General features: G+C 31.8%; 2 protein-coding genes across 2 annotated transcripts in view; both read left to right on the forward strand.

Moving 5' to 3' along the window:
• Positions 1-267: 267 nt before the first annotated feature.
• Positions 268-2,208, forward strand: LOC142231581 (vanin-like protein 1). The gene is made up of 4 exons (XM_075302216.1): positions 268-403; positions 502-1,165; positions 1,241-1,940; positions 2,001-2,208. Exons 1-4 carry the CDS (start codon positions 326-328, stop codon positions 2,185-2,187), a joined length of 1,629 nt encoding a protein of 542 aa, XP_075158331.1. The 5' UTR covers positions 268-325; the 3' UTR covers positions 2,188-2,208.
• A 7,676-nt stretch (positions 2,209-9,884) lies between these two features.
• Ca-alpha1T (Ca[2+]-channel protein alpha[[1]] subunit T) overlaps positions 9,885-25,126 on the forward strand; it is a 235,031-nt gene continuing 219,789 nt past the window's right edge. The window contains exons 1-2 of the mRNA XM_075302215.1: positions 9,885-10,362; positions 23,377-23,740. The gene's annotated coding sequence lies outside the window, so the exon portion shown is untranslated. The remainder of the gene's footprint in view (positions 10,363-23,376; positions 23,741-25,126) is intronic.

Genomic DNA, 25,126 nt, shown 5'->3' on the forward strand with positions numbered 1-25,126 from the left:
GTTGGAGTAGTAATGCAATTGTATGCAATGACAAAGATAACATGAATTCTCAATGATCATAATATCAATGAGCCTAAAAGTATGCTAAAAAAATGTGTAGCTCTTCAACAACACTATAGATAAATCCCTTTGATTGTTAACTGTTTGTTTATACAATGCGATTAGATTAATTATAATCAAAGAGAGAGAGAGAGAGAGTAAAATCGTTCTCCCTCTCTCCTTCTTTGAAAGCAATTGAATTCTAAATCTCCCAGTTTTTTATTCACAAATTAGTTTTCTTTAGACAACGAAAGTGTTGAGTTAGGCACGTTGGAGAAGTAATGCAATGCAAATGCAACGGGTTTTCAATTTCATAGGGCAATGGCCATTGACAATTTTATGGATTTTATTTTACATGCAACCAGTAGGTATTTCCGAAGAGAATTGAGTTCGTTTTTGTTTTTGTAGAGGTTTTTGTAATATTGCAAGTAATTTTTTCAATGCTGGTGTTTTTGTTTACAGTTTTCCTATGGCCAAGTTACAGCTGATTCGGATTTTTATACAGCTGGTGTAGTAGAATTTCGTCCCATTATCAGTGGTATGTCTTCAGCTGATATGTTGGCAGATCATTTACAGGCCTATTTGTCAATAATAGAATCACCTGAGGCTCAAAATACCGATATCATAGTTTTCCCAGAGGGAACCCTAAATAATGTCTTCCAATTAACTTATGTACCATCGGAAAATGATCGTGTGATACCTTGTCTTTTTAATGAAACTTCAACGCCTTATAGTGATTTCCTGATCACATTATCCTGTGCAGCACGTTCCGTACGAAAATATTTGGTTATTAATTTAACCGAGAAAGAAGATTGTGCTATGGTGCCTTTTGATACAAGGCCTTGTGCTCTCAATGGCCTTAATATTTACAATACAAATGTGGTATTTGATCGTGAGGGGCGAGTGGTATCACGTTATCGCAAAGTCAATATTTATGTGGAGAATAAAAATACAACACAACAACCGGAATATGCGATATTCGATACAGATTTTGGTGTACGATTTGGTCATTTCATATGCTTTGATATTTTATTTTATACACCAGCCCAGGAATTGGTGGACAGATTTAAAGTTCGTGATTTTATATTTACGAGTCTGTTTTATTCCGAATTGCCATTTCTAACAGGTATGCTATTTACCAAACATTGTTTCTTATCATTTGAGTTATTTTAAATGATGGCCATAAATAAATTACTTTCAGCAACTCAACTACAACAGGGTTGGGCCTGGGGTAATAATGTCAATCTATTGGCAGCTGGTGCCAGTTATCCAGAAAGTGGTATTACAGGAACTGGAATTTATGCGGGACAACAAGGACCTCTAACAACAGTTATGGTCAAGGATAAAATAGGCGAAAGAAAACTCTATATAGCTCGAGTACCAAAAACACAAAGTCCACGGAAAAATTCTCAATTCCAACAAAATGAATATGAGATTACAAAAAATCGTAATTTACATGGTCTAACACTTATGAAGGATCCACAAATTGAAAATTATAATTCCATACTATTAGATTTCACCAATTCTATGAATATTGAAGAGAAATTATGTCAAGGTGATTGGTGTTGCAGCTTTAATATAAATGGTGAAATTTTAGCCAACAATAGTAACCCGAATTTATTCTATAAATATCGTTTGGGAGTTTTCGATGGCAGAAGATCTTATCAAAAAGAACAATACAGTGATATAAAAGTTTGTGCCATTTATACCTGTGCTGGAGATGATGTGATGAGTTGTGGTATAGCTAAGGAGGACTTACGGCCATCTGTTCTTTTTAGAAAAATACAAATTCAAGGATATTTTCCCAAAAATCCACAAATTTTAATTAACCCTAGTACTATAGATGATGCCTTAGATCCTTTGACCAAGGATTATATAGAATGGATTAAGACAGATCAAGGGTATTTTTTGTTTTAATAAGAATACTATTTCTTTTATAAATCAATTTATTTTATTTTTAGGTCCTTTTATAATGTGGAAATTAACTTAGCCAAAGAGCATAATGCTTTAATGACTTTTGGTATTTATGGTCATTATTATGAAAAATCTGGAGCTTCTTTAGTTGCTGTTGGCCAATGTTTGGGAATTACTTTAGTATCATATGTTATTCTCAAAGCATTCCATAAATTCATAATGATATTAATTTAAATATATGAAAAAAATTTAAAATTTAAAAAAAAAAAAAAAAAAAACAAGTATATACGGCCGTAAGTTCGGCCAGGCCGAAGCTTATGTACCCTCCACCATGGATTGCGTAGAAACTTCTTCTAAACACAGCCATCCACAATCGAATTACTTACCGATGGCAAGGTATCTTAAAACCTCCTAACAACGTCTTTTAAATTGTATGTATGTCCATACATGGTATATATTAAATCAAAAACCAGTAAGGAAAGTCTAAAGTCGGGCGGGGCCGACTATATTATACTCTGCACCACTTTGTAGATCTAAATTTTCGATACCATATTACATCCGTCAAATGTGTTGGGGGCTATATATAAAGGTTTGTCCCAAATACATACATTTAAATATCACTCGATCTGGAAGAATTTGATAGACTTCTACAAAATCTATAGATTCAAAATTTAAGTCGGCTAATGCACTAGTGTGGAACACAATGTTAGTAAAAAAAATATGGGAAACATTTAAATCTGGAGCAATTTTAAGAAAACTTCGCAAAAGTTTATTTATGATTTATCGCTCGATATATATGCATTAGATGTTTAGAAAAATTAGAGTCATTTTTACAACTTTTCGACTAAGCAGTGGCGATTTTACAAGGAAAATGTTGGTATTTTGACCATTTTTGTCGAAATCAGAAAAACATATATATGGGAGCTATATCTAAATCTGAACCGATTTCAACCAAATTTGGCACGCATAGCTACAATGCTAATTCTACTCCCTGTGTAAAATTTCAACTAAATCGGAGTTAAAAATTGGCCTCTACGGTCATATGAGTGTAAATCGGGCGAAAGCTATATATGGGAGATATATCTAAATCTGAACCGATTTCAACCAAATTTGGCACGCATAGCTACAATGCTAATTCTACTCCCTGTGCAAAATTTCAACTAAATGGGAGCAAAAAATTGGCCTCTGTGGTCATATGAGTGTAAATCGGGCGAAAGCTATATATGGGAGCTATATCTAAATCTGAACCGATTTCAACCAAATTTGGCACGCATAGCTACAATGCTAATTCTACTCCCTGTGCAAAATTTCAACTAAATCGGAGCAAAAAATTGGCCTCTGTGGTCATTTGAGTGTAAATCTGGCGAAAGCTATATATGGGAGCTATATCTAAATCGGAACCGATTTCAACCAAATTTGACACGCATAGCTACAATGCTAATTCTACTCCCTGTGCAAAATTTCAACTAAATCGGAGCAAAAAATTGGCCTCTGTGGGCAAATGAGTGTAAATCGGGCGAAAGCTATATATGGGAGCTATATCTAAATCTGAACCGATTTGGCTGATATTTTGCAAGTTTTTCGAGACTCATAAAATATTCGGATGTACGGAATTTGAGGAAGATCGGTTGATATACACGCCAATTATGAGCAGATCGGTGAAAAATATATATGGCAGCTATATCTAAATCTGAACCGATTTTTTCCAAAATCAATAGGGATCGTCTTTGAGCCGAAACAGGACCCTGTACCAAATTTTAGGACAATCGGACTAAAACTGCGAGCTGTACTTTGCACACAAAAATACATCAACAGACAGACAGACAGACGGACAGACAGACAGACAGACAGACAGACAGACAGACGGACATCGCTAAATCGACTCAGAATTTAATTCTAAGACGATCGGTATACTAAACGATGGGTCTCAGACTTTTCCTTCTTGGCGTTACATACAAATGCACAAACTTATTATACCCTGTACCACAGTAGTGGTGAAGGGTATAAAGATCGATCAAATACGTATATAATTCAGTTTGACAAAATTTTCTATAGACATAAAATTTTGACAAAATTTCCTATAGAAATAAAATTTTGACAACATTTTCTATCGAAAGAAAATTTTGATAAAATTTTTTATATAAATAAAATTTTGAAAAAATTTTCTTTAGAAATAAAATTAAAACAAAAATGTGTAGAACTAAAATTTTCACAAACTTTTCTTTAGAAATAAAATTTTGACAAAATTTCCTACAGAAATAAAATTTTAACAAAATTTTCTATAGAAATAAAATTTGAACAAAATTTTCTATAGAAATAATTTTTTTAAAATTTTCTATAGAAATAAAATTTTGACAAAATTTTCTATAGAAATAAAATTTTAACAAAAATTTTCTATAGAAATAAAATTTTAACAAAAATTTCTATAGAAATAAATTGTTGACTAAATTTTCTATAGAAATAAAATTTTGGTAGATTTTTTTTGGCTCGAGTGGTAACCATGATTATGAACCGAATAAAATTTTAACAAAATTTTCTATAGAAATAAAATTTTGACAAAATTTTCTATAGAAATAAAATTTTGAAAAAATATTCTATAGAAATAAAATTTTGAAAAAAATTTCTATAAAAAGAAAATTTTGGTAGATTATTTTTGGCTCGCGTGGCAACCGTGATTATGAACCGATATGGACAAATTTTTGTGTGATTGGAGATCGGCTATATATAACTATAGACCGATATGGACCAATTTTGGTATGGTTGTTAGCAGCCATATACTAACACCACGTTCCAATTTGAACCGGATCGGATGAATTTTGCTCCTCCAAGAGGCTCCGGAGGTCAAATCTGGAGAACGTTTATATGGGGGCTACATATAATTATGGACCGATGTGGACCACTTTTTGCATGGTTGTTAGAGACCATATACCAACACCATGTACCAAATTTCAGCAAGATCGGATGAAATTTGCTTCTCTTTGAGGTTCCGCAAGCCAAATCTAGGGATCGGTTTATATGGGGGCTATAATTATGGACCGATGTGAACCAATTTTTGCATGGTTGTCAGAGACCATATACTAACATCATGTACCAAATTTCAGCCGGATCGGATGAAATTTGCTTCTCTTTGAGGCTCCGCAAGCCAAATCTGGGGATCGGTTTATATGGGGGCTATATATAATTATGGACCGATGTGAACCAATTTTTGCATGGTTATTAGAGACCATATACCAACATCATGTATCAAATTTCAGCCGGATCGGATGAAATATGCTTCTGTTAGAGGCTCCACAAGCCAAATCTAAGGGTCCCTTTATATGGGGGCTATACGTAAAAGTGGACCGATATGGCCCATTTGCAATACCATCCGACCTACATCAATAACAACTACTTGTGCCACGTGTCAAGTCGATAGCTTGTTCCGTTCGGAAGTTAGCGTGATTTCAACAGACGGACGGACGGACGGAAATGCTCAGATCGACTCAGAATTTCACCACGACCCAGAATATATATACTTTATGGGGTCTTAGAGCAATATTTCGATGTGTTACAAACGGAATGACAAAGTTAATATACCCCCCATCCTATGGTGGAGGGTATAAAAATATTTGATTAAAAAATGTATTGATTTCAATAAAAATTTTAATTGATTCAATTAAAAATTTTAATTGATATTGATTGCAAAAAAAACAACAAATAATCTTTTAATTGGTTAAATAACGAATTTAATTGATGTTAATTGCTTCAATCAATTAATTTTTTGATTGCTTCAATCAAAAATTTATTTTATGTCAATTGGAAAAATCAATCAATTCTTTAATTGATTCAATTAAACATTCTTAATTAAATCAGTTAAATAATTAATTTAGTTTTGCAATCGTCATCGATTATTTTTTTAATTAAATCGTCAAGTAGAACAATTAGTTGTTGCAATTAATAAATAAAAAAATTGAATAAATTCACTAATTTTCTTAACTGACTTTGTGTGCTTAGTTTGACTAAAAAAATTTTTGTATCAACTAATTTTGTAAATAAATACGTAACTATTTTCAATAACATTCTTAATTGTGGTTTTATTTTGATTAAAACATTAATTGTATCAATAAATTTTTTTATTAAAAATTTAAAGAAAAATCATTTTTTTAACTTACTCACAAAAAAATATTTTTTGTCTTCAATCAAGTAATTAATTGATCCAATTAATTTTTAATTGAAATGTGAAATGTCAATCACAGAAATGATAGTATCAATTAAAAAATTAATTGAAAGTCAAATAAAAAATTAATTGATACTATAATTTTTTGTGATTGATTTTTGTTTCAATTAAAACTTTGTTGAATAAATTTTATTTGAATATTTTTGAATATTTTTCAAAACTCAAATAAGAATTTAATTGGAAAAATTCGATTAAAATGTTAATTATGTCAAATAATTTTTTAATTAAAATTTTAAAATTTTTCAATCGTTGACTTTATGTTTCTAGTTTGATTAAACAGTTAATTGTATCAATTAATTGAAAAATCTTTCGGCTTCAATTAATGTGTTAATTGGAAATATTTTGGTGATAATTTTCCTTTGGGGTGGCTAATACCATAGCAATATTGTGTCAAGGCACACGAATGTCGACACTTTTTAATCCCCACATCGACTGATTGATCTTTGATTGCCTTTTTTCAATTTTGGCGCCGTTAAAGTAGCATAGTAGACTTTGAAGCCCACAGAAACTCAATCATCCTCTCTCTCTCTGTCTAGCATCTTGTGATGCCATATGCGAACATTTGTGAGTAAGTGTGTGTATAGTCTTCTCTTTTAATATTGCTCTCATTGCTCTTTAATTTTCCGTAAATAAAAATCCATTACACATACTCCCGACCCCTTCTCCAAACTCAGATCTGGCGTTTTGTTAAAGTGAAACTTCTAATTTTAAATTTTAAGACCACTGTTATGGCCAAGTAGTTCAGTATATAACATTCTCGTATGTATATTAAATTATGTTTCCGTATATTGACTATTTTCTGGTTTGAAAATGAACCCAACGATGTTACCATATCTTTGGAATTATTTCCAAATACCCAAAATCTGTACCGAATCACTGATCTCTATACACTTTGTTAAATTGACGAAATGATTCCATGGTAATTCTAGAATGAAAATCCATTAAATTTTTGACCTATTCATAAGATTTAAGGTTTTATTTTCCCTCTTACAAAAGGACATCATTAAATCAACTCCAAATCCCTGCCATGGTAGCGAACACCTCTGTTAACTTTTAACAATTACTTTTATATTAGTTTATAGGCTGTAATTGGAAGAAGACCTGTCAACGTTCTCATTTTCATCCAAAAAAAAAAACAAGTTGTGCAAATAAAAATTTTCCAGACACTAAAGAAAACACATTCACCTTTCACATATATACACCTATCCACACACACACGCCCAAAGATACAACAAACATCATTTCATGGTGAGAGAAATCATTATTGAAAACCTTTTAATGATGGCAAAATGTGTCAAAATGGTAGGTAACCTTTGCTAAAGGGCCAAGTCAGAGGACAAGAGAGGATATGTCAAAAACCAAAAATGTTTTTTTCTCTTTCTCTAACAAAGAACGAAGACGACAGGCAGCTCTTACAATGTGTGGATTTTTTTATTCATAAAATTGAATGGTTTTAGAAATTTTATTTTATTTTTATTCCCCCCTAACTTTCTCGCCACCCAAAAAAAAAAAAAATGCAGAGAAAACACAAACGAATCTTTTTCAAAGAACTTTAACAAGGATCCCCAAATATACAGATATTTACTCACACACACACTCACATACAAACCCTAACGTACACGTGTATATTTCGAGTAAAAACGAGTTCGTATAGATATGAAGGTGGAAAAAGCAACAGTCAGTCACAGGAGTTTTGGGGGTGTTAAAGGTAGCAAATGCTTTGACTCCCCCTACCCCCTCGAGTTCTGCTCAAATGTTTGGCAGTTCAAATAAAAAAACACCCACAATCTAGTAGACAGCAAAAGCGTATCTTGTATAGCAAGAGCAACAGCATAAAAACGGCAACAGCAACACCACGACCTAGAAGCCTACAAAAACAAAACGGCAAAAAGAAAAGAAAAAACATAAAATAATAATAAACCAATGCCCCACTGGTGTTTCGGAGAGGTAAGATGTAAGGTATAGATGGAGCAGCCATCCACAGCAGCACTTGGAAACGTATGATGAACAAAATTAAACAACAACAATATCGCCTCAGCCATCAACACAACCCCGACCAGCAGCTCTAAAAAACCGACATAAAGAAGAACCAAAAATACGCATAAATGGAACAAAAAAACAACCAATGTCGTGTGCTGTTTTTAGAGTAGCAAATTTACAGAAGGAAACAGGTGACTGACGTTTCATACCACTGACGGACACACGCTATGACCATTTGACAGGCGTTGTTATAATAACAGGCACCCACACTTTTTCCTCCGTTCCATTTAATATTGTCGAAAGGTCCAACGAAAAGCCAGGCATTCAGACCGCCCAAAAAATTAATCGAAAATGTAGAGAGAGGTCTATGCACAATGGGTACATTGGTAGAGAAGTCATATGCGAATGTGGAAAACTTATTGTCTGCTAAGATGTTTGACAAAGGTTTAAAGATGACCTGTAAACAAATAGAGAAGATGCAATTTCCTCAACGGGGTTATCCTACAAGGTAGGAACTTATAGAAAGCCGCAATGTTTTTTAGAATTTGCAATCACAAAATTAATTGATCCAATTAATTGTTTATTTAAATAGTCGAGTTTTGTTGATTAAAAATTAATTGAGTCAAGTCTTGTTTAATAGAATATTTTTCCATTTATTTTATTTAATTTTATTTCATTTCATTTTATTTTATTTTATTTTATTTTATTTTATTTTATTATTATTTTATTATTATTTTAGATTTTTTTTTAATTTTTTCAATTATATTGTGATCTATGCAAAGAAACTCTCTCTAAAATTGGCTGAATATGATAGAAGTCAAATATCGTAATAACTTTATGAAAACAATTTGGCGGCCTTAAATTTGGTCATAACAACCCACTGTGCATAATACAAAATAAAATATAAAAAAAACACCTCCAATATTAGACAGGTGGTATAACAATGTATGTATGCTGGTGGCTTGTGTAAATATGCCCAACAGAGAATACAATGCAGGCCAAACACCCAGAATCGAACACCATAATCCTTATGTTACCCACCCACCCTTATCGACCTTACGCGCCTAGCACAATACAAATTTCATTCATTTCAACTGTTGCTCCACTTGTTAGCATATTTAAGCAACACTTGCTCTCCTATTCTATGGCCATCTAACATCAAAGGCTAACAATATGGACATTACTATGAAATTTCTCTCTAGTGAGAAGAGAGAAATCAGTCTCTCATTCTCATATTAGAAATTATTAGAGAAGTACTGTAATGTTATTTACTTTCCAGGCAACAGAGTACACTAAGCAAACTATACACGAAAATAACAACAACACCAATAACACAACACACCTGTTATAAACTCTGTTAAATTGGCTACCTTAAGCATAAAATTCTATGATATAGAAAGGAGAGTATTATTGTAATTTCTTGCTCTCTCTCACTTGTTCCTATCCTGTTGCCCAATACATGTTTCTATGGCCATGCTGGAATGCCAACAGTCATGCATTCACTAGTAAGCTATGAGCAAAAACACATGAATTTTGTAAAATTTTGAAAGTCTCCACTACATCCGATTGGAAGAGAGCGGGAGAGAAAGAGAACAATTCTCCATAGTGGCCACGTCATTGCCATTCATTGGCTCATAATCATCATCTTTGTTGGGGTTTCTGCATTGAGCGTAAGCAATATACCATTGCTCCAATGGTGTATTGATGAATCCAGTAGGCTTTTAGCCTCCGAGCGGATAACTATACGATTTTCTCGAAAGCGCAGTGTTTTTCAATGTGTCAAAAGTGTGATGTAGTGGTGTTGTACACTGGTCTTAACTTATAAAAAATTCAAAAAGGCAAAAAGCATTTCCATTTCATTTTCACATCATTAATTAAAACCAAACAAAGGAAAGCACCAAAAAAAGAGAAGAATAATTAAAAAAAATATATATATCACAAAAAAGGAAACAAAGAAAAACGACAAGCAAAAAAAAACAAAACTTTGAAATTTTTATTTCGCATTGTCAAATTTGTGCCAAATCTTTATAAAAAAAAAATAATTAAGAAAAAATAAATATTTATTTAGTGGATTTAGTGCAAAAAAAGAGAAACCAAAAAAACAACTAATTAATTACCCAAAAATTAAATAAACAAAATATCATTCAATAGATTAGAAAAGTTTAAATTTGGGTTCAGCATTATCTTCAAGCTGGAAATGGAAATATAAAAAGGTAATCATATTGGGCCACGCCTACCACCGCCCCTTCAAAAACCTTGAGTGGAAATTTGTATATGGCTGGATTATTCTGTGTTTTGTAGTTTGCTTCTTCTTCTTCTTCATCATCATCATCATCATCATCTGCATTGCATTCCGTTTCTTTGCGATTTTGGATTATAAAATTTTTTGTCTGTACAACATTCGTTAAACGATCGGAAACGAACTTCATATATCAACACAAATATATATATAGAGATGGACCACCAACGACATACATAGGCATTAATAATATATACACACACACATATACAGAAATATACATGTGGTTATTCTGAATGATGTGAATACATACAAAGATTTTCTCTTCAATGATTAAATCTCACACATACACGCACATATTCACACTATCGAATTTTTAAAATTCAAACAGAAAGGTACTGTAGACGTAATTATTTGGATGTTTATTGAAAACAAAAAAAGATGTATTGATTGGAAAAAAGTTTTAAATTTTAATTCAATTGTCTTCCAAAGGAATGCATAAACATTTTTGAATAATACTTAGCTTTTCCTATAAAACCACAAAAGATGTATTGATTGGAAAAAAGTTTTAAAATTTTAATTCAATTGTCTTCCAAAGGAATGCATAAACATTTTTGAATAATACTTAGCTTTTCCTATAAAACCACAAACATTTGTTCTATTCAACCTGCAACCTTTATAAGGTTTTTCCACCACATTAAAAAAAATGTTCATAATTTCTGTCATGCCAATGATTGCAGTTCGATTTTAATTCGTCTCAACTTAGCCGAGTCCACGGGAAGTTAGCTAGGTGAAGGGGAATGTACAAGGCAAGAAGTTCTTGTGATTGTTTTTAATCATTGGATGTGACTAACGGAACAATATACAAAATATATGAAGTGGGAGCAAAAATGAGTACGAGTATATTCATGTGCTGAGTGAGAAAAAATTTTGGAAAATCTCTCTCCCCAACTCACTCACGCTCACTCATACTAATTAGAGCAGCTATGTAATTCGACTTTTTGACTTGTTAAAAAATTTGGATAAGACGTATTTTCGCCATTTCGATATTTTCCAAATTTTAAGTAGTCTTTCGACTAATCGACTTAAACGATTCGACTTTTTTCAAGATTGGAAAAGATGATTTTGCGGATTTTCTACGATTTAAAAAAAAAATTAAAAGGCAATTTGCAACTAAAAATTAACCTTTCGGGTTTCGATATTTCCCAAGTTTGGAAAAGTCGACTTTTCGATTTTTTTTAAATTTGACCAAATCAACTTTCGATTTTTTCGGTTATTGAAAAGCTGATTTTTGAGTTCGATACATTCGACTTTTCAATTCAAATTCTATTTTTTTCATTAAAATTCGATTAGTAGATTTTGGTCCCCATAAATGGTTTGATTATTTTATCTTTACGTTCCGACTTAAAAAAAATGTTTTTTTCGACTTCCCTCTTTTCCCAAAGTTAAAGAAGTTGTCTTTCGCCTTTTAAAAAATCGACTTTTTCCATGTTTGGAAAAGATGATTGAAAAGATGATTTTGCGGATTTTCTACCTTTTAAAAAAATTTTAAAAGGCAATTTGCAACTAAAAATTAACCTTTCGGGTTTCGATATTTCCCAAGTTTGGAAAAGTCGACTTTTCGATTTTTTTTTTTAAATGGACCATGTCAACTTTCGATTTTTTTGGTTATTGAAAAGCTGATTTTTGAGTTCGCTACATTTGACTTTTCAATTCAAATTCTATTTTTTTCATTAAAATTCGATTAGTATATTTTGGTCCCCATAAATGGTTTGGTTATTTTATCTTTACGTTCCGACTTTAAAAAAAATGTTTTTTTCCAACTTCCCTCTTTTCCCAATATTAAAAAAGTTGTCTTTCGTCTTTTAAAAAATCGACTTTTTCCATGTTTGGAAAAAGTAGGGGTTTCGACTTTTTGAGGTTTTAAGAATTTTAAAAAGGCGACTTTCGATAAATCGTCCTTCCCAAAATTGATCTTTTGATTTTCGGATTTTTCCAAATTTGGAAAAGTCTATTTTTAAATTAAAAAAAAAAATTGAAAAAAAAACGATTTTTGTATTTTTCGGTTATTACAAAGCTGACTTTTGATTTAGCTATTTTCGACGTTTTAATTAACTTTTAGCATATAAAGAGCTACGCTTAGGCCATAAAAGGTATAGACGTCTCAAGTCAATTCGCAATAGTTTTGCTTATATGCAGTGTGATTTCCATTTCTCTTGGGACAAAATAGCCGTACAAATTAATCCATTTCCATTGGATGTGCAGACTTTTATATTAATTTACTAGCGTAACCCGGCCCGCTTCGCCTTCCGAAGCATATTTGGAGGAATATTTTGCGTTAACTTAGTCAACTATATCCTTCGTGCTGAAAACAAATTCGAAAAGATTTGAATTCTTTTAAACAAATCGGACTACTTGATTTTTCGTTTATAGGCACAAATACGGCGGGAGAGGGTGTACCTTCTTCTATATTTCTTGTTAATTTTAAGTGTGGTTTGTCAAGGAAAGGTATCCTTCTCCTCAACACATCTGAAAATTAAGCACTATATTATAATAACATACAAATAATTACTGTTTCCCATCCAATAAATCGGAAAAAGCAAAAATAGTAAAAAATTTTACCACATTAACATTTGCTAAAATGTTGGAAATTGATGCACCCTCTACGTTGGCTGCCAATTTCATGTAAATTTAAGTTCTTTGCTAAAAAGAAGTCTGGCAGAAGCCTGTGCAAAAATCATAAAATTATGTACCGAGTTCCCATTTACGGACAACCCTCTACTTTCAATTTAAGAAAAAAAAACTGACAAAAGGGACCCTCCCCCACCTTCGCTCCACTCCGACCTGATATCGAATTATCACGTACCCTATATTAATTTCGCAACTACTCAATGGTCCCTATAAATTCTATCGAAGTAAATCGACAAAGTTTATTTCAATTTTCCCCTTCCCCAACCAGATATCGAAAAATCATATACTAATTTAAAAATCATGTATGAATTTAATCACCTCCTCCCACGTTCCCTGTAAATTTCAAGTAGATCGGCAATGTTTAAATTTTGCTCTATTGTTTTAAAGGGACGTCACTTTCCCCTCCCCATCCACATATGAAATCATCGGGTAACCCATATTAATTCCATAACCTCACCACATGTTCTCTGTAAATCTCAGATAATTTAGAGAATTTTAGTTTTTTCACTGTACTTAAAAAAAAAAGTCGAACAAAGGGGAGGCCCCCCTCCGCCACCAAATATCGAAATAAAAAGTAGCGGATCTTTGCTAGATGCCAACCCCAATCTTCAATGAAAATTTCAAGCAAATCGGTCAACTTTGGTCCAATTTTCAAAAAGTCCGACGAAGGGGAGGCCCCCCTCCGCGACCAGGTGTCAAAAAATGAGGTACCCTATTTTCACCACATGAACGCCCCCTACGATCTCTGAAATTTTCAAGTAAATCGGTTCAGCCGTTTCGGAGCCAACTCGGAACATACAAACAAATAAACATAGATTGAATTTTATATATATTAATTTATAAAATTTTCTTTTTCTTTTTATGACCACTTAGTTTTAATAGATTTTTGTTTATTTTAATGGGCTGTTTTGGTCAATATATATAAATGCAAATAAAACAAGTTTATTTCATCTTTTTTCTCGACGTTTCGTCGGCTTTTTTCCGACCTTTTCCAGAGAATTTTTTTTTATTTGAAATATAATTGTTTTACATTTGTTTCATTTATAAATTATTAAAACTGGACATCACAAACAATAATAATAACTAAATAAATAAATAAAATGTAAATATTGCAGCAAAACTTTAAATCTATATCACAGAACTATGTATGTTTACTCTTTAAATTTTCTGTTTCAAAATAATATAAGGCAAAAAACAAATTAAGGACAAATTAAAAATTATTGTTCTTCAGAAGAAAAGTAGCCATTTACGGTGAACAGACGAACAATTGAATTGACTTGACACTCGTCTATACCTTTTTTGGCTATATTGTCGTTAAACGTCTACCATGGATTGATTTTACTGCATTGTTGAAGTGGGTGTGACCTCTGGAAGTTATTTTTTAAAGTGCAAAATCGATCTCCAAATTTTTACTTTTCGAACATCGTTAGCGATTTCCCTCCAGTTTTTGGAGAATAAGTTTGGTGATATGCTCTAGGTATAGTGGCTGCCCGTTATTCCTGGCTTACTTATCCCGTTTTCGTTTCTTATAAAATATGTGCTCTTTTTCGTATTTTGCTTGGAATATGACCGTTTTGGGTTTTTTGTAAAAAGAGGCGAGAGTGCTGGGATTGCCCTGAAAAGCAGAGTTGAATTTTGCTGTTGATGGCGTGAAGGATGTTTATACTTTATGATTTTTTTTGATTCATTTTACTCTCCTCTTTTGAATTCTTTTTTGCCCATTAAAAATATTGCATTTCTTAATAATAAATTAATGATTTTTTAAAGCTCGAGGTCTTTTTTTTTAGAATATTTTATTTATTTTCTCAATATTTCGCGATTGTCATATTGAAATATTGGGAAAATAAATAAAATATTCAAAAAAAGACCTCGAGCTTGAAAAAATCATTAACATAAAAAAGGTCGAAGAAAATCAAGGAAAACAATAATTTTGCATTTCTTTAGCTGGCTGGCAGCATTCTAAAACTGTACACAAAATGAAGACAAATGAAACATTATTAGACTATACAGTCCAAGCAAGAAATTGTATAATTTTTTTTTAATTTATATATAGAAACCATATCAATTGATTTCCCATTAGTTTACTTCCAAAGTCATAATTGTATCCAAAGTCCAATGGTTTATTCTCTGCTTTTATTTGTCTTCAGTGAAATATTTTGAATATGATTCTTGTTGAATATAACACCCAGCTCTGGAGTCTTTATTTTTAATTTTCTTAATAAGAGCAGCTATGTAATGGGATTCGACTTTTTGACTTGTTAAAAAATTTGGATAAGACGTATTTTCGCCATTTCGATATTTTCCAAATTTTAAGTAGTCTTTCGACTTAAACGATTCGACTTTTTTCAAGATTGGAAAAGATGATTTTGCGGATTTTCTACCTTTTAAAAAAAATTTTAAAAGGCAATTTGCAACTAAAAATTATCCTTTCGAGTTTCGATATTTCCCAAGTTTGGAAAAGTCGACTTTTCGATTTTTTTAAAATTTGACCAAATCAACTTTCGATTTTTTCGGTTATTGAAAAGCTGATTTTTGAGTTCGCTACATTCGACTTTTCAATTCCAATTCTATTTTTTTCATTAAAATTCGATTAGTAGATTTTGGTCCCCATAAATGGTTTGATTATTTTATCTTTACGTTCCGACTTTAAAAAAAAAATGTTTCTTTTCGACTTCCCTCTTTCCCAAATTTAAAGAAGTTGTCTTTCGCCTTTTAAAAAAATCAACTTTTTCCATGTTTGGAAAAAGTAGGGGTTTTGACTTTCACCTTCCCAAAATTGACCTTTTGATTTTCGGATTTTTCCAAATTTGGAAAACTCGATTTTTATTTTTTATTTTTTTAAATTGATGGTTTATTCTCTGCCTTTATTTGTCTTCAGTGAAATATTTTGAATATGATTTTTGTTGAATATAACTCCCAGCTCTGGAGTCTTTATTTTTAATTTTCTTTTCAGTTAACGTTTTACTTATCCATTTGAAAATCTTTAGTTAGTTATGACTTGTCCTATATCCCTTTGAAAAAGGTCCTATGTATTTATGTATAATAATAAATAAGTAAATGTATGAAATACTTATAATTATAATTTCGCATTTTTTATTCCTCTCCAAATATAACACAAACCAACAAAGTGTAACGAATGAAAGAAGTATGTTATGGTGATCATAAATTAAAAGCAAAAATTCCACTATTTAAAATAATTGCGACTAGTATACAAAAAGTCAAGTGGATCTACTATTCATAGTGGGTGTTAGTTAGTGAGATTGTGGTGGTTAATATTGGCAAAAGTATATGGGAAATTTAATTTTCCACAAATTGGTTGGTGAATCAAATGCCAGACCAAAGAAACGAAATGCTCTTTAAACATTTACTACGACGTAACTCGTAAACATTAGAAAATAAAGAAAGGCAAACTCATGCTGGGTTATCTTGCACTGAGATCAAGAGTTAATAAAAAGAGTCAAAGCTATAATGAGAGAGAGAGAGAATTTAGGAGATAAATTTTAATGCCAAACCAAAATTCATCTGCTTTCTTTTAAAAGCCTAAAAACAATGCAAAAAAAAAACCAAATGTTTTTCCATCAAACACTTAGCCATGGCACAACCACAAGGCGGCATCGAAAAAAAAAAACATTTACGCCATGGGCGAAAAACAAGATTAACATCAGCTGTAATAGCAGAGATGAAAAACAACAGCAACAACAACAATAATAACCACCATCATATAAACACTCTATAGCAACTACAGTAAAAACCAAAAAAATGACCAGTCATGTGGAAATGTATGTATGTGTGTGTGATATGTGTAATTTACTTTTATTCATACGAGTCCACACACAATGAAAACTAACCAAACAATGACCAGTGGGAGAAGAAGAAAATGAAAAGTTTGTTGTCATCATTTCACACACAGCCACATACAAACCTATAAACACATGTTTAAATTGTCCGATGCCATTCACTCATTTTCATATGCATAAACAAACACACACACACACAGATAAGATATGAGATATATACATATTCACAAAAATAGTTACTATTAAAGGCTTTTTATTGAAATGGCTGGTGTTTATCAGTTTTTTGTTTTAAAATTATGTTTCCTATGGGCTTCAAAATGAACCGCCGTAGAATTTTTCTGTAATAAAAAAAATATATTTTTCTAAACCTAAATAAAAAACTTATAAAGTCGTACTTTCTTTGGACTAAGAGTCATCTTTTAGTAGATATTTTTTTCTATGAATTTTGGGGCACATGTAAATAAGTCGGTCCGAACCATTTACATACTAAAGATCTAACATATTTACATAAATTTGTGATACACAAAAAAAAAAACTGTTTTATAGGAAGAATGAACTGCCTCGTGCGAAAATTTAACTAAATTGTACTCCACATTTCGAGATTTTCACAAAGCATTGTTAAACGCAAGAAAATTTAATGCTTCCCTGATGTACTTTTTAACTGCATGTCATGAATTTACACACTCCCATAGAAGAAAAAATGAACTAAAATTAAAGAACAAAATCATTGGCGTCAAATCATGACCAATTTAATCATACAGTAGTTCATTCTTACTATTTTTGGGAATCTTACGAAAATTTTCTTCTTATTTAGTTCATATTGAACTTATGTGTACAGTTATTGAACTTTACACCTCCGTTTAGTTTATAAAATATTTGAGACATACTTAATAAAAGAAATTAATAATTTTGGTATTGATTCCGAGCCAAAGAAGCGGAGAATACAAGTAAGGATACTTTTAAGACACAATTCTCTTTTGTGTACTTGCTTCCAGGAAGCAAATTGTGATTTTTCGATTTTTCAGATTTTTTCTTCATATGCTATCAAAGTCCTATAAAAACGTGTTAACGACAACTTTATTTTCCAAATTCAGGCTCGACTTCCAGTAGAAATAATGCTATGTTTCGAGTAAAAAAACATCTTTAAAATAAAGGGTTGAAAAACATGTGCTATTTTTAACGATTTTTTGCTTTGTAGTCAAGTTGTAAAAATACAACAAATTTAAAGACAATTTCCTTTATTTTAAAGAATTTTTCTGAATTATTAAAGTCAAGTTGACCTTACCCTAAAAAATTTTTTCTTTCATGTTATGATACCCATTTTTAAGTAGAATCACTTAATTATAAGGACAATACGACTTCATTGAAAAGGTTATCGGCTTTTGGAAAAACTTTATATTAGGGAAATGCGTCTTCTAAGCCAAGCAAAATTTGCATTCGTATTTTAAGGGCATGCAATCATTGGCCTCACGACAATATTTTTTCAGTGTGGGGCCTTATAAGTGCATATCGGACAAAAGATATATATGGGAGCTATACCTAAATCTGAATTGATTTCTTCCAAAATCAACAGGGTTCTATTATGACCCAATATGCATACATGTACAAAATTTGAAGTCGATTGGTCTAAAATTGCAACCTAGACTTTGATTACAAAAATGTGTTCACACACTGAAAGAAATATTGACCTAATATGGAAGATTATGCAACTTAAATTTTAAGACTCAAAATTTACGCAATGCCAAGGACAAAATTCTCTAAAAAAATTACATTTTAATTAAAAGAAAGTTTATAATCCTTGTTTAAAAAATTTTTTTCATTAAATTTAGGACACAAATCTTGAAATTTTGCGTCCCTCTGTTGAAGTTGTAGATCTTTGAAGTAAGGCAAATGTTCCTTAAAATAAAGAAAAACATTTTTAATTTAAAGAAATCGTATTTAACTCAACTGACATATTGAATTTTTAAATTTAAGATAAAAATGCCTCAAATATAGGCTAATACTTATTTTAAGGATTTGCATCTTTGGTTTAAAGTTTTTTTTTTTTTAGCATTAAGAAAACAGTTTTTACTTTGAAGTACTTGGTATAATTTGGATTTTGAAACTGGAATTTGTTTGTACATGAATACCTTTATTAATATATCGCAAACAGAGAATAAAAATTCGGTGAATGAGATCTGCATCCAATTTTAATTTTATCGATCCTGGATTTAAAGACAGGGAGGTCCCTAAAAATGTCTTTATTTTAAAGAAGCCGCATCTTTGGCTCGGAATCAATACCAAAATCCTTAAAGGAAAGTCAAAATCTTTGGATCCAAGTAAACTTTTTTTCGAGTGCAGACAGACTGGTGCAGGGTATAAATATTACAGTGGTCGGATCGTTCTGAAAATTCGTATGAGCTTTTCTGACGTTATATGCAGCATGTGCGCCAAATTTCAAACCTATAAGAGCATTTCTGTAATTTTGAAACCGGTCATTTGCCCCATAGTGGGCTGTGGAAATTTTCAAAAAAATAATCAAATTGGACTACAGTTACATACTTTTTTTGTATCTTTAGTTTAAGTACGGACTTTTGGAGAAAAAAATTTAATGTTTGTTTAAACTTCCTTTTTATTTCCCATAAAAATATATTTTTATACCCTCCACCATTGGATGGGGGGGTATATTAACTTTGTCATTCCGTTTGTAACACATCGAAATATTGCTCTAAGACCCCATAAAGTATATATATTCTGGGTCGTGGTGAAATTCTGAGTCGATCTGAGCATGTCCGTCCGTCTGTTGAAATCACGCTAACTTCCGAACGAAACAAGCTATCGACTTGAAACTTGGCACAAGTAGTTGTTATTGATGTAGGCCGGACGGTATTGCAAATGGGCCATATTGGTCCACCTTTACGTATAGCCCCCATACAAACGGACCCCCAAATTTGGCTTGCGAGGCCTCTAAGAGAAGCAAATTTGGTACATGGTGTTAGTATATGGTCTCTAACAACCATGCAAAAATTGGTCCACATCGGTCCATAATTATATATAGCCCCCATATAAACCGATCCCCTGATTTGGCTTGCGGAGGCTCTAAGAGAAGCAAATTTCATCCGATCCGGCTGAAATTTGGTAAATGGTGTTGGTATATGTTCTCTAATGACCATGCAAAAATTGGTCCACATCGGTCCATAATTATATATAGCCCCCATATAAACCGATCCCCCGATTAGGCTTGAGGAGCCTCTAAGAGAAGCAAATTTCATCCGATCCGGCTGAAATTTGGTACGTGGTGTTAGTATATGGTCTCTAACAACCATGCCAAAATTGGTCCACATCGGTCCACTTTTACGTATAGCCCCCATATAAACGGACCCCCAAATTTGGCTTGCGAGGCCTCTAAGAGAAGCAAATTTCATCCGATCAGGCTGAAATTTGGTACATAGTGTTAGTATATGGTCTCTAACAACCATGCAAAAATTGGTACATATCGGTCCACTTTTACGTATAGCCCCCATATAAACCGATCCCCTGATTTGGCTTGCGGAGCCTCTAAGAGAAGCAAATTTCATCCGATCCGGCTGAAATTTGGTAAATGGTGTTGGTATATGTTCTCTAATGACCATGCAAAAATTGGTCCACATCGACCCATAACTATATATAGCCCCCATATAAGCCGATCCCCAGATTTGATCTCCGGAGCCACTTAGAGGAGCAAAATTCATCCGATCCGGTTAAAATTTGGTACGTGGTGTTATTGTATGGTCTCTAACAACCATGCAGGAATTGGTCCATATCGGTCCATAATTGTATATAGCCCCCATATAAATCGATCCCCAGATTTGTCCTCCGGAGCCTCTTGGAGGAGCAAAATTCATCCGATCCGGCTGAAATTTGGTAAATGGTGTTGGTATATGGTCTCTAACAACCATGCAGGAATTGGTCCATATCGGTCCATAATTATATATAGCCCCCATATAAATCGATCCCCAGATTTGTCCTCCGGAGCCTCGTTGAGGAGCAAAATTCATCCGATCCGGTTGAAATTTGCAACGTGGTGTTAGTATAAGGCCCCTAATAACCATGCCAAAATTGGTCCATATCCGTCTATAGTTATATATAGCCGATACCCAATCACACAAAAATTGGTCCATATCGGTTCATAATCATGGTTGCCACTCGAGCCAAAAATAATCTACCAAATTTTTATTTTTATAGAAAACATTGCCAAAATGTTATTTCTATAGAAAATTTTGTCAAAATTTTATTTCTATAGAAAATTTTGTCAAAATTTTATTTCTATAGAAAATTTTGACAAAATTTTATTTCTATAGAAAATTTTGACAAAATTTTACTTCTATAGAAAATGTTGTCAAAATTTTATTTCTATAAAAAATGTTTTCCAAATTTTATTTCTATAGAAAATTTTGTCAAAATTTTATTTTGTCAAAATTTTATTTCTATAGAAACTTTAAACTTAATTATATACGTATTTAATCGACCTTTTTTTAGTTTAATATATACCACGTATGGACTATGTGGTACATACTAAGGTGTTAGGAAGTTTTAAGATACCTTGCCATCGGCTTCAGTAGAAGTATCAACGCAATCCATGGTGGAGGGTACAAAGGCTTCGGCCTGGCCGAACTTACGGCCGTATATACTTGTTTTATTTGAATTTTGTTATTTTGTTGGATTTCTCCATGCTTTGTTCAAAGTTCAAAAGTTCAATGATATTATAAATCAAAGTAATGGAAACAGTCTTTGTTTTTTTTTTTTTTTGATGAAGACTTCCAAGAAAATATTATAACATTAACTTCTTTTGTGATTTTGTTTTATTACTTGATGACTGGCAAAGTCATAAAGGAATACTACCATACTTTATGGCTTATATATCGATGTCTCCATTCCTAAGTATGCTAAGTCTAAAAAGTTAATTTTACAGGAAACAAGTTCAAAGTTTTTTTTGGAAATTCTCAAAAACGGTATAAGATATAAATTCACTTTTTTGGTCTTAAAATCATGTTTATTGTAGTTTTTTTTAGTATGTTTGAATTCAAAATAGTGATAATAGAACATGGCTAAAATAGACTTAGACCACTTTAGACCGAACAAAGCCTTTTGCCCTTTTTGGAGTGGAAAGTTTTAAAACTTTAGTCACAGGCTACGTACACTATTAACCATAAATTTTGATAGAAGTGTCAAACAAATTCGAACTTTTGACAGGATGCAATTCACATCAATACGAATAACAGCGAACTTCATCAAAAAAATGCTAAGTCGACTTAGGGTACAATATGCTAAGTCGACATAGGGTACTCTGGAATGAGGACATCGATATCACATTGAATAGTGTTAGTGTGTATGTAGGTATGGGACTATCTATATTAGGTCTTTGTTATCTTTTCAAGTATCTTGATTTGTTATCTAATAGCACAAATCCCCCCGCCCCATCATATAAAACAACATATCCCTCAAAAATTCCTTTCTTTTTGTATGGTTTATATTTGTTACATTTTACGATTGTTTTTGTAGTTTTTTTTTTTTGCTTTATTTTGATAATATCTCAAGATTAGGAGCCATCAATCTGATGACAAAATGCTTTAAAATAGCCACTACAATACACAAATACACAAAATCAAATGTAAATGTAAACAAAACCAGGCATTGTTTGAATAAATTTGAGTAGTTTTGGATTTAATGATAGATAAACTAGAAATTCCATCAACTACTTTCTATAATACCCCTAAAGGGATGTGGCAAAGAGTTGTTGGTTTTTGTTTTCACAAAATATGATATATGTATTCTTTTGTGTAACATTGTCTATGATTAATTACTAATTTATTTTAAAGAAAACTATATGCATATATTCGGAGAATGATGTGATCTACGGAACGTATAATTCATTTTAATAATGTAACGTATAAATAATTTTTTTTTAATATATTACTCATACGCAAAACTTTGACTGAATTGAATTGAATTGTGGTTTTACTTGTAGGCATTTTGTATATTTATTATAATGAAATTAAAATAAATTTATCATTGGAAATCTATTATTTCCAATTATAGAGGAAATTGAATATAAAGTGAGTTAATAAATTATTTTATTTTGTAATAGATATTTGAAATATATTGTGAGAAAAGAGGAACCAACTGAGCTTGGGAAATATGGCAAAAATTCGCCATTTTGTAGGAAATAGATATTTGCCCAATATTGAAACCATTCAAATATATAGGCTATATACAGTTCAATATAGACAGTCCCTTTCAATCTTGACTCTTTTTTTGGCTTTTTTCTTTGTTTTTTTTCTTCTCCTTCATATAAAATTTATTAATGGTTATAGACTATATTTCCGCCTTGATATTTTTAGCTATCAAAGTCACATATCTATAATTATAGCTCACATATATTTTATATTTATTTATTTATACAATAATTAATGGCAACAAAAAATTGTTATTGTTTTCTTTTCTATTTATCGCAATTTTTTTTCCTCTTCCTACAATTACAGATTTTTGAGATATTCCAATTTCTGGACAACAAAAGAAACGGCTATTAAAGCAGCCAACCTAACAATTGACCGGTGAAATAAAAAGTACAAACAAAAAAATAATAATAATAAAATACTTACCTGAAAACCTGCACAAAACAAAAATAAACCAAAAACAAAACAAAAAGAAAAGAAAAATTATTGTGAGAAAATAAGCAATATATATATGTATGTGTATATGTAGATTCTATAGGTGTATGGGTGTGTGTGTGATTGAAAGAAGAGTGCATAAATAAATATTATTAAGGCAAAGTTTACTAAATAATTAATAAGAATGCAGTTGGAGCGTTGGTGGCACTAGTGGTGACAGCAATAATAACTACGGGTATGTGTTTAATATCCAATTTTGTTTATTAATTGAATAAATATTAAGGATGTACGCTATACTCATATACCTCAATGTGGGTATGGTTTTGGGGGGTATGTGATGATACTGACAGAAAATTAAAACCACAAAGAGATAGGGGCCCATTAAGAAAATAAATTAAATAAATGTTTTGAAAGGCATTGGTGGAAAATTACAAAGAGTCAATTTTTAATATTAAAAAAAATCAATGAATGTTTGGATATTTTAAAAGAATTAAATTAAAAGTAAAGCTAAACTCAAAATAAAAATAAAATTAAAACTAAAATTTAAATTTAAATTAACACCATCATTTGTCTATCTCCTGGGAAAATAATTAAAAAATTAAACACAATTAACCAAATAAAAACAAATATATAATATAAAAATAACAAATATTACTAGCACATTTCCATTTCCAACTCAAATGCAGTTACGAGTTAGTAACTATAGCCACAAGTAGAAATGTAATATCCTAGAAAGTTTTATAATATTATTTACATAGAAAAAAAAATTCACGCAAATTTTTCCAATTCAAATCTTAATATACGAGCTATAGCACCCAATAAGGTTAAATCACAAACCGTTTTGGAATGCAAAAATATAATAAATTCCTACTCCGAGTATGGCTCCATTCGAATCATCTAGGTACCTGCTCACTGTGGGGTGGATGGAAACGAGCATGTGAATAAAAGCCAGGGAAGCTGAGGAAGTAAACTTGGATAACCCCAAGCCCTTTGGGGCTACCCGGTCCTAGTTAAAAGTGTGGGCAAAACGAGCACATGTAGAGCTGTGGAACAGTGATATAGTCGGAAGGACCACGAAGGTCATATGGGGAGATCCCGATGGAGATAAAACAGGAGAACTACTGAAGGAGAGTAGGAGTACGATCAGTAGGGCTATTGGAATCATCACGGGACACTTGGACCTCAGGGCACACTTTCACCGTATAGGTGTAATAAATGATAGTTTATGCAGGACATGTGGAGAGGACGAAGAGACACTTGAATATTATCGGTGTCTCTGCCCGGCATTTACAAGATACAGGTCCCAACATTTGGGAGTCGAAAACATTCCAAATTTAAACCGATTGGAAACAAATTAAGAAATTCGTCGATAGCACAGAATTCTTGAAATAGGCATGGGGTTGTAATTATAAACTAGAGCGCACACCAAGCCGATTTCTGGCTTAGGTTTATGTCATATGACATGAGACGGAGAAATCCAACTCCTCTCTTCAACCTAACCTAACCTGAAGTCTTAATAGAGTTTTAAAAAATATTCAATTAAAAATTTTATTGATTCAACACATTTTTTAATTGAATCAAAAATCAACCACAAAAATTAATAGTATCAAATAATTTGTTA

The sequence above is a fragment of the Haematobia irritans genome, chromosome 3 (genome assembly GCF_050003625.1).
Source record: "Haematobia irritans isolate KBUSLIRL chromosome 3, ASM5000362v1, whole genome shotgun sequence".
NCBI classification, from domain to species: Eukaryota; Metazoa; Arthropoda; class Insecta; order Diptera; family Muscidae; genus Haematobia; species Haematobia irritans.

Coding starts and splice junctions, on each gene's coding strand:
- LOC142231581 (XM_075302216.1), top strand. CDS start 326: ATGCAAATGCAACGGGTTTTCAATTTCATAGGGCAATGGCCATTGACA. Junction 1,166..1,240: donor CGAATTGCCATTTCTAACAG/GTATGCTATTTA, acceptor AATTACTTTCAG/CAACTCAACTACAACAGGGT. Junction 1,941..2,000: donor TGGATTAAGACAGATCAAGG/GTATTTTTTGTT, acceptor TTTTATTTTTAG/GTCCTTTTATAATGTGGAAA.